The sequence below is a fragment of the Protopterus annectens genome, chromosome 4.part0, assembly GCF_019279795.1.
Source record: "Protopterus annectens isolate FY-2018-M chromosome 4.part0, PAN1.0, whole genome shotgun sequence".
NCBI classification, from domain to species: Eukaryota; Metazoa; Chordata; order Ceratodontiformes; family Protopteridae; genus Protopterus; species Protopterus annectens.
The window spans coordinates 881,397,432-881,407,999 of NC_056733.1; the positions used below are offsets into that span (position 1 = coordinate 881,397,432).

The window sequence follows — 10,568 nt, forward strand, 5'->3', positions numbered from 1 at the left end:
ACTTATCCTAGGTCGTCCACTTGTTCCTCCCCAAGAGAAAGCAGTTTTGACCACGGACGCTTCCCAGATAGGGTGGGGGGGCATTATCTGGGAATGACGGTCCAAGGTACTTGGCAGAACCACGAGAAACACTTGCACATCAATGTTCTGGAGATGAGAGCAGTGCTGTATGCGTTGCAAGCACTTCACAGCTCCCTTCCCACCGGGACGATTGCGATTCAGTCAGACGTCTCTCATGTGGTACATAAACAAGCAAGGGGGAACCAAGTCTTACCCGCTTTGCAGAGAGGCCTTAAGAGTTTGGAAGTGGGCAATGGATACTCAACGCTTCCTGATAGCAACGCATATCCCAGGGAAATCCAACGTAATAGCAGACAAACTCAGCCGAGCAATTATGATGCCTGATGAGTGGTCCCTGAATCCAATGCTTGTGAATGAGTTCTTTCACAGATAGGTTCATAGGTTCATAGGTTTATACTAGGCTATCTGCCCTAAGGCATTTATAAGCCTAGCCCAAATTATTGTGGCTTACGCCACCCCTTATATGAAAAAATACTGTGCCCATTAGTTTGTTGTGCCTCTGTCCAGCAGTGACACAGAGTTGATTCCTGGGGTAAACCTACGATCTCCCATCCACAGGTCTAGATTTCTCTTGAACAGAGTCAGCGAGGTGCTCTGCCTCACATGGACCGGGATTTTATTCCACAGCATAGGGAGTCTCTGAGTGATAAATCTATCCCGCCAGCACGTCCTATTTATATCCGTGCTAAGGTTTAAGTCGCTTGCTCTAGTGGTTTTGGTGGATTTGGATTTTCTGAGGTGGAGCATGTCCATTAATTCGGGTTGGACATGGCCTTGTATGTCAGGCACATGTCACCTCTGAGCAGGCGGTATGCGACTGAATAGAGCTGGAGTTTCTTCAATCTGGCAGCATATGACAGATTTTGGAGTCCCTTTATCCTTTTGGTGAGGAACTTTTGGGGTCTCTCCAATTGCTGCAGATGTCGGGTGAGATAGATCCCGAATGGGGCATTGTACTCGATCATTGGTCTGATAAGTGAAGAGTACAGGGGAACAATGACCTCACTAGATCTGGATGTGAATCCCTTCATGATCAGGTGGGCAATGTAGAAGGTCTTTCTAACCACTTTAGCAATGTGAGTGTCAAAAGAAAGGCCACTGTCAACCTGGGTCCCCAGGTCCCTGATAACCTCTTCTGTGCTTAGTGGATTGCCACCTATATGGTAGCTTGGGGTTACCTTGTTTTTCCCGAAGGGTATGACTATACATTTTTTGGCGTTTAACTTCAGGCCATGGCTCTGGCACCAGCTATCTGTTTCCGTGAGTCCCTTCTGAAAGATATCCGTGTCCGATGCACTTTCCACTATGGCACCCAGTTTGCAGTCGTCTGCAAACTTTGTCAGCCAAAGTCCTCCCATGTTGGCCTGTACTTCTGAGAAGTAGATGCCAAACAATAGGGGGCCAAGGACCGAGCCCTGTGGGACACCACTTGTGACTGGCTTGGAGTCTGACACAGCGCCAGCAACTCTAACCCTGTGGGTTCTGTCCTTAAGCCAGTTTGCAACCCATCTTGTGACATATGGGTTTACATTTAAGCTGGTAAGTTTTCTACAATACCCGAGTGGGGTATTGTGTCGAAAGCCTTTGCAAGGTCAAGGTAGGCTGTATGGACTGCCTTTCCCTCATCAATGGCCTTGGTGACTGTTTCGAAGAAGTCAACCAAGTTCAAAAGGCATGATCTTCCCTTGACAAAGCCAAACTGGGTCGGGTCCAATGTCTGCAAGTCCCCTATATCTTTGTTTATGAGCTCCATTATGATCCTCTCCATAGCTTTGCAGACTAGACTTGTTAAGCTTATGGGGCAGTAATTACCAGGGTCCGTAGAGGCACCGCCTTTGTGGAGTGGGACCACAGTTGCCGTCGCCACTCCTTGGGCACGTATCCTGTGGTAAGGCTGAGATTAAACAGCTGCCTTATGTGCGGGTTTAATTCCTCATTTAGCTCGTGTAGCACACAGCCGGGGACACCAACCGGTCCCATTGATGCTGTGTTTTTAGCTTTAGAGAGCAGCTTTCACCTGCGCATTTGAGATGTCCGGGAGGCTACACTCGGCTGGGATAGTTATCTCTCCTTTAGGGGAGAGGGGTGAAGTTTGCACTGAACCTGTCTGCCAGTATGTTGGCAATGTCTGTGGGTTCAGTGATTTTTGTATCATTTTGGACTAATTCTGAGCATATCTGGGAGTTTCCACCCAGGTTCCTAACATAGCTGAAAAAGGCCTTATGATTGTCCTTTGAATCCATGGCAATTTTCTCTCAAAATTGGCCTTAGTTGATTTTATGAGTGCTCGTATTTTTTACTAATAATGATCAGGGGTGACTTCCCTTTTATGGATTTTGTTCTATCATGTAATAGCTTTCTCCTCTTATTGTAAAGTTTGTTAATGGCTGGGGTCCACCAGACTGGACGTTTGCCCTTTGTGGAAAGAGTCTTGGTTTTATTTGGGATTGCCTGATCCATGCAGTCCTGGAGGTGTTCATAGAAGGCATTTGTAAGGGCTTCCGCAGCTTGGGTTGTGGTTTCCTCTGGCTCAGGGGCCTTGAAGGATACCACACCAGTCTTGAGTAGTGTGAAGTTTGCTTTAGAGAAGTTCTTCACTATGGTCTTTTTTGCTTGGGGTGGGGGCGGGATGTGGATTTCCAGTGAGATTAGTTTATGATCAGATCTCGCCAATGAGGGATATACTTCTGGTGTGGAGCATTTTGTCCCCATGTTTGTGACAATGAGATCTAGTATATTTTCTCCTCTCGTGGGAACAGTGACTAGCTGTTCCATGGCATTTGAATTTATGAACTCCAGGAACCGTTGGGCTAGAAAGTTAGGGCTTGAGTAATGTTCCCAGTCTATATTCGGTAGTTGAAGTCACCCAATATGATGGTGTTTGGAGATACATTTATACCCTCCAGTGTCTTCAGGAAGGCTGTGTGGGGTTCCTGAGTTTGAGAGGGTGGCCTGTAGCATGCTACAATTTGTAGAGCAGTTTTGCCTATGGTTAGTTGCACCTGGATGGTTTCCGAAGCTTGATGCGTTGCCACCAACCTGGAGGTGTGACTATCCTTTATGATTATGCTTACACCCCATCCTTTTGTGGAGTGGTCCGGGTTTTGGGGCGGGCATGATATGAGGTAAAACCTAATAGTGCCGGGGTGCTCTCAGGAGCCTTGAACCAGGTTTCAGTTACAGCACAGACATCGATGTTCTCCATACTGAGAAGGGCCTCGAGTGCGTGCATTTTGAGATTTAGACTTCTGGCATTGAGCAGCATTACCCTCAGTTTCTTCCCATTTTTGTTTTCTAGGGTGGTAGGTTTAGAATTTGAGCCTTGCCTAAAAAAGGCACTATGGGGGTGGAAAGAGCCTTAGCCAATATCCGGAATCCCAGGGGTGACAGGTGCAAGCCTTGCTGCGACCTATTTGCCACTCACCTGAACACCAAATGCAGTAGCTACTTTGCCCTCATTTCCCATCCAGGGATGTCACCCAGGGATGCTCTAGTCCACGATTTGCCCCCAGGACTTCTTTATGCCTTTCCTCCTTTTCCACTCATCCCAAAGGTAATACAGAAAGCAAGACAGTTGAGGAGTTCCTTGATCCTCATTGCTCCTTACTGGCCTCAACAAGTTTGGTTTCCCTTCCTGTGGCCCTACCTTTTGGAGGAACCATGAATTCTGGACCCATCTCCAGATATCCTGATTCATCAGTCTGAACAGTTCCACCCCACCATCCACACCCTCAAACTGACAGCATGGCTGCTCCAGTTCCACGAATAAACAGGTGTATTCCCCTATCCCTTGCAGTCAAACACATTCTAATTTCATCCCATAAACCTTCCACTCAGAAACTATACTCCAGCAAATGGAAAAGGTTTTCATTCTGTGCTACAAACCAGGGCTTAGATCCATATATGGCTCCTATAGAATCTGTCTTATCCTTCCTAGCATAAATATTTCATGAAGGAGTGGCAGCCACTACAGTTAGAGTTCAGTTAGCAGCCATTTCCAATTTCCATTTTGGCTTCATGGAAAATCCAATCATGCAGCACTCCTTGTGTAAAACTTTCTTAAAAGGAGTTCTTCTTCTCAGGCCTCCAATCAAACAGCCATTAGAACCCTGGGACTTAAACTTAGTCCTCTCATCTTTGATGTCTGCACCCTTTGAGCCAACCTCTTCATCAGACCTAAAATTGTTGTCATGGAAAACACTATTCTTAGTAGCCATAACATCTGCTAGGAGAGTCTCAGAACTGCAAGCTCCAACTATTCGACCTCCTTACATTATTTTTCACAAGGATAGAGTCTCTCTCAGGACAAACCCTTCCTTTCTTCCCAAGATAGGCTCAGAGCACAAACTGAACACTACTATTGAACTACCTGTGTTTTTTCCAAACCACTCTAATAAATCTGAGTATAGACTAAACCAGTTAGATGTTCACAGAATTCTCAGGTTTTATTTACCTAGGACTAAAGAATTCAGAAAATCAGATCAACTTTTTGTTTCCTTTTCCAACAAGAAAAAGGGCTTGCCTGTTTTAAGGTTACTCTTTCAAAATGGCTTTTGGATTGCATATCATTTGCTTATCAACAAGCTGGCAAACAATTATCCATCGAAGTTAAAGGTCATTCTACTAGAGCTGTAGCTACTTCATGTGCCTTTAGATCTAGGCTCCCAATTGATACTATTTGTGCAGCAGCTACTTGGGCAAGACCACATACTTTTATCACTCATTACAAATTAGATTTGGCCTCCCGGGACAGGTCTTCCTTTGGGTCCACTGTGCTGAAGAGTCTCTTCGCTTGAGCCACCCAGGATGTAGGTGCTAGGGACGCTGCCCCATTCAGCAAGAATTACGGCGAGATAGGACTACATAACATAAAGAAGTTATGTACTTACCATAACGTTCCATGTCTGTAGTCCATCTCGCCTACATTCTTGTGTCCCTCCCTCCAACCCCCTTCCTGTTTTTTGGGGTATCTGGTGGACTATACTGGTGCTGTCTGACCTGGTTCTCTTTTGTTGTCCACCTGGCTTGGATTATATTTTCAAAATCCTTTGTCTGCATGTATGCAGCTCTGATACTGGTCTTACGTGGTAGGTATTATTGCTTTCTTGCAAACTAGATCTGGGGAATTGTCGTGAGGCACCATGGAATAGGGGCTATTCTCGAGCCAGTAAAAGCTCTTGAGCTTTAGTATCGGCTGAGTCGGAGCCGAATATAAGGCTCCAAACCCATCCAGAAAGAATGTAGGCAAGATGGACTAAAACATGGAATGTTATGGTAAGTACATAACTTCTTTTTACTGACAAAGTACTGTGGTACACTTCTAACTAGAAAAAATTATGTTACTGCTTTAGATCGATACCATCACATTTTATATGTGATTTAGTATAACAAACATCTTAGGTTTATGTCTGTGGCAGCTATAATTTATTCTGTACAATGTCCACGTTATTAGTGCTAAAATAATTTATGATATCCTTCACAGGGAACGAGAGGCTGCACACTTCAGTAAAGCACCTTTGAGAAGTCACCCTAAAAGAGTGTAAGTGTTATTCTATAAATATACATTTCTCTAGAAGGACTGCATGTTGCAGAAAGTATGTGATTTACCTAAGTAGTAAAGATTACAAAGTAAAGAGGTACAAAACAGAACCATAACACTAGCTCAGTAGGGGTTTTGGTAGAGGAATATAGATATTGGCTATAGTTACAGGTAGAATGACCCCAGTAAAATATATTAAATGGACTCGTTGGAAGGTGTTACTAATCACAATATTGTTGCAATGCAGATAATTGAGACATTGTTGCCTTCTCTTTCAGGGAGACTGAAGCTGCTTTGAAAACTGGGAATTGAAAAATTGCAGAGTACAAGTAGTCCAGAGGCAGGGGTGGCTGGTTTATGAAGTTTTTGGTGAGCTTTTGATGTCACAGCAGTCATAGAAAGAGGTTACCCAGGTTGAAGGTCGGTACCTATCCTTAAAGACAGAGCATGGGGAATTTTGGTGTGTATACTCCAGGTACCCTTTTTCCCTTTTAAAAAAGAACCTGGTTGCAAAAGTATGCCTTGACCTCCTTTACTACTTCTGCAGTCCTAAATCTAGCATTATTTTAATTGTATATGCTGTCTGGGCTCCTTTGCACACACACACACACATTATATATATATATATATATATATATATATATATATATATATATATATATATATATATATATATATATATATTTCTTCCAAGTGACAGGTGTGGACTTAGCACCTCTCCAATTGATCAGGAATTTACAGCTTATAAAGAAACTAGGACTTCCTCAAGGGTAGTATTTACAGGAGGAGGAAGTGAGGCTGTTTGTCCTGTTATTTGATTCTTTTACTTCATCACTGGTCTGGAATCAGTTGAGGGATTCTTCTACTGTTTCCTGAGACTGAGCACACAATCTGATTACCATCTTGAGAGAACTAAGATAGGCCTCAAGCTTTTGCCTGCATCTACTGTGGAAGGCTTGGCTAGGTTCTGATACTCATCAGAGTTCTTCGCATCTGTTCTCCATGCTCAAGCAGCAGAGACTGCCAAGTCTGGTGCCTGCTTCGCATTCTGTGGTGTTTCCAGGAATACACTGAATTTTTCATCATCTTAGACATAGAACCCAGGAGCAAGATGTCATATGAGGAGCAGAAAAGACCTGAATGACACATGGAGTGAGGACACACTCCTAGCTCAAATGTGACATCATGCTATATACCAGTCACGAGGTGTATGCATGGCACCCAAGCACAGGAACAAAAACAAAATTCAGAACTTTGCTTAACTGCGGATATCAGTAGCAATAATCTTAATTTAAACCTACCACAGAAATCCTCAAGAGTCAGAGATGGTAGGTTCAGAGAATTACAGAAAGAAAGGCATATTCTAGAATTGTTCAGGATATTATTGTCACTTCCTCCTCTGTCAGCAGGTGTTGGAGAAATTGCTGACATAGGCTCAGTTACTGTCTGACAGAGAGGTAGTACAGACTGTTCTGTCAGGGGAAATAGGGAAAGAGTGGTTTTCCTTACATCTCTTTGTAGTTCTGAGGAAGTTAAGAACAGTGTTTTGTAAAATAAGCCTACAGTCATAGCTCCTAATGGTTTCTCCATGGTAGTTATCTGTACTCAGATCTCAATTATCTAAACTGCAGCAATGAGCATTAAGTAAGGCAGAAGATTAATTAATCAGAGTTAAATAGGTTGGAAATAGAAGGTAAGTGCAGAATTATGTAGATGAAAACTTGCTGAGGAAGAACAAATGTTGAGATATGAACAGTGCAGGCAGCCAGTCTTTTGACTGATGTATAATGTTCGTAATCACTCACTTCCTTTTTAACATTTCTTGTTTAACTCAATTAAAGTTCAGTTTGATTAATAAAAGGTATAGATTATGATTTGGTACAGTTTAAAGCTTTGTGCAATCAATTGTAATGAGAAAACAATTCACTTGTATTAACTACAGTTTGTGTTACAATGTATAGTACATGCAGTTACTTTTAGTATAACTTGCTCTGTTTGCTGTGTCAAAGTTGAAGCAAGAATCACCATGGCTGTGTTACTTTTGTTTCAGAGTTCAGTTACCAGTGACCACAGCTGAGAAAGTAACCTTGCCAGCATTGAAACAAACCCTGGGAAGCAGCTTTGCAGAAAGACAAAAGAGAACACAGGCTGTGCAAAAAAGTAGACTCCGAAGGGCTGTGCTGTAACTTCAAGCTATAGCCACAACTAATGTTTCTCATAATTTAATTTTCTAGCTGTCTCAGAGAGGTATTCTTGCTGGTACAAACTCTTGCTGTGAATCCAAAAGTAAGACAGTGTACAGGAAGTTCCATCTTAGTGTGCTGAAGACAGACATACCTGCTGTTGGTAAACAAATTTTGGAACTTATGGTAATATTTTATCCACTTGTCAAACTGCTAAAAGCAAAACTAACTTCAAAGAAAGTTTTTTACTGCCATTACGAGCTCAGAATTTCAAGGTTTACATATCTCCCATGAATTCTTCTGGTTTTTTTTGTTTTTTTTTTCCAAGTGCCACACAGTTAGGGACTTGCTAATTCACTTTTTGGATATAATGGGTGTACACCTTCATTGAAAAATAAATAACACTAAGTACAATACACTTTTCCATGAGTCATTCATGTGCTTCCTCTTGAAATGTGTTGTATAAATGTGATCAGAATTCTAACTTAGCATTTATCATATTTGTAAATACATTTATTAAATTATCACTTGAGACATAGGCACATGCACATTAATAGAAAAGAAAACAAACCATATGAACATTTTACTATTGTGATACATTATACAGTTCATGTTTTCTTTCTTTATAGCAAGTGTCATTCAGCCCAACATTACATAAATTGCTTAATTCCTACCTTCCTTTAAACCACACTCCTCTTCCTGAACTTTATTCAGCATGTGTTGGTCCCATAGATTCCATTTAGCTCTGTATAATTTTCTTCCAGTTCTTTTATCTCTGTTACAGTGTTCAATACTTTAAATACAGTTGGTTTAGATTTTGAGTTCCATTCTTTAGTGATTGCTTTTTGTTGGCCGACAGAATTAAACTTAGTAATGCCTTTCTATTTCTATGCGATTCAGATGCTCTGTCTCTGTTCAAAAGAATTATGTACAGAGTTACAGCCATTTACTCCCCAATATTGATTGCAGAGTATTCTGTAGGGAATTGTTAAAATCTGCCAAGTCACTACACTCCCAAAATATATGTTTATTTATTTATTTGACATTTATTTACTGGGATCATCTAACCGGGTCAAAAAGAACCCATTTTCAGTGGAGGCCCGGGGAGATCAGCTCCAAATTACAGAGATATACAAACTTTGAACAAATAACCAATATACAGCAATATGGAATTAAAAATGTTAAAAGAAGCTTAATACGGATTTACAAATAAAGTAAAAGATTTACAAAAACGTAAATTGCTGTGAGTGTTTGGTAAGTAGTCAAAATAACCAAAAAGTACAAGTAAAAAGATACAGTTAGAAGAAGTTCATAAGACTATAGAGTGATTCAATGTTCTCAGTTATTAACATGTATCATATTGACCTAAGCTATATTTCAAGTTTCAAAAGTATATATTAAATACTGCAGTTGAATGAGGCACTGTTCTGAGAACACATTCTGGGATCCTGCAGCAGGCAGTAAATAGCAAGTTTCTTTCTAGCTGTTGCCAAATGACCTTAACCAGCTTTTATTTACATGTATAACTATGTTGACTAATTATCTCCATCTGGATAAAGATCATTTTCACTGAAGACTCAACTGAATAAGTCATGATCAGCCCCCTTTTTCCCATTTTTTCTACATGAAGTCATGGTATCGTGTAAACTGTCACCAACTCTGTCTTGATTCAGTGCCACACTCCTGCCTTCTTCAACACATATGCCTGACTGTCGCAAATCTTCTTTCACACAATCCATCCACCTGTTTTCCTGGACATCCTTGCTTCCTCTTAACTTCTTCCTGTCTGTCCCAAATCTTCCTCACCAGATTGTCTTCTGCTTTTCTGCACATGTGCTCAAACCACCGTAATCTGTTCTCTTTGATCGTTTCCGCAATTGGAGGTACTTTGGCTTCTGCTCTTATTTCCTCATTTCTTCATCTGACCCACAGTGTGCATCCTACCACCTTTCTCAGACACGTCATTTCCATCACCTCTAGCTTCTTCAACTGTTCTGCCTTTACTGGTCAGGTTTCTGTACCTTACAGTAGTACTGGTCACACCACTGTCTTGTACACCTTACTTTTCAACTTCTTTGGCATTCATCTGTCATAGACTACACCTGATACTCTATGCCAGTTGGCTGCAGCCCCTCTGATTCTAGCTTTAACTGAAAAATTATATGGTGCTGCTTACTGTGATGGATTTGAAGTCTTCTTAAGACACTCAGTCTTGCTGGCTGGATTCTGCTGAAATCAAAGTCTGGTTATAGTTGCATTTACAGTCTTGTTGCACACAGAAGCTTGCAGAATGTACACTGATAAAAGAATATACTTTGCAGCACCCAACTCAGAGCAGTAACAAATAGCTTTTTATAACAAACCACACGTACTAATGTTATAGCTTTTAGTTATTGTTCTACATTACTTCTCAATCAGCATGGATGTTATAACATTTACCTCAGGACAAATGTGTCCCTACCAATACCCCTAACATAACTGGATTAATACAGATCTTTATATACAATTTTAGTCATGCACACACATATACATTTCATCTTGGTATTCTATTTTAGAGAATTGCTCATCCTGTAGAAACAATACTGATTGTTGCAGATGCTAACACAAATGCTGACTTAATAATATTATTTGTAAGCTTCCTTGTTTAACAATGTCCTGTCACATTTTTGCTGAATTTATAAGAGACCAGCTTTTCTGACAGTGTGAACATCCTGTTTTTGTCTTTAGTATTCTATTTGGATCGTTGCAGAAGAACATCTGTTCTT

The 10,568-nt window shown here is 41.2% G+C and overlaps 1 protein-coding gene across 1 annotated transcript in view; it reads left to right on the plus strand.

Annotated features, from left to right (window-relative positions):
• Positions 1-8,221, plus strand: part of CCDC74B (coiled-coil domain containing 74B) — a 440,825-nt gene extending 432,604 nt beyond the window's left edge. The window contains exons 7-8 of the mRNA XM_044068838.1: positions 5,564-5,620; positions 7,671-8,221. Coding sequence (XP_043924773.1) covers positions 5,564-5,620; positions 7,671-7,806 — 193 coding nt within the window. The 3' untranslated portion in view covers positions 7,807-8,221. The remainder of the gene's footprint in view (positions 1-5,563; positions 5,621-7,670) is intronic.
• Positions 8,222-10,568: the final 2,347 nt, after the last annotated feature.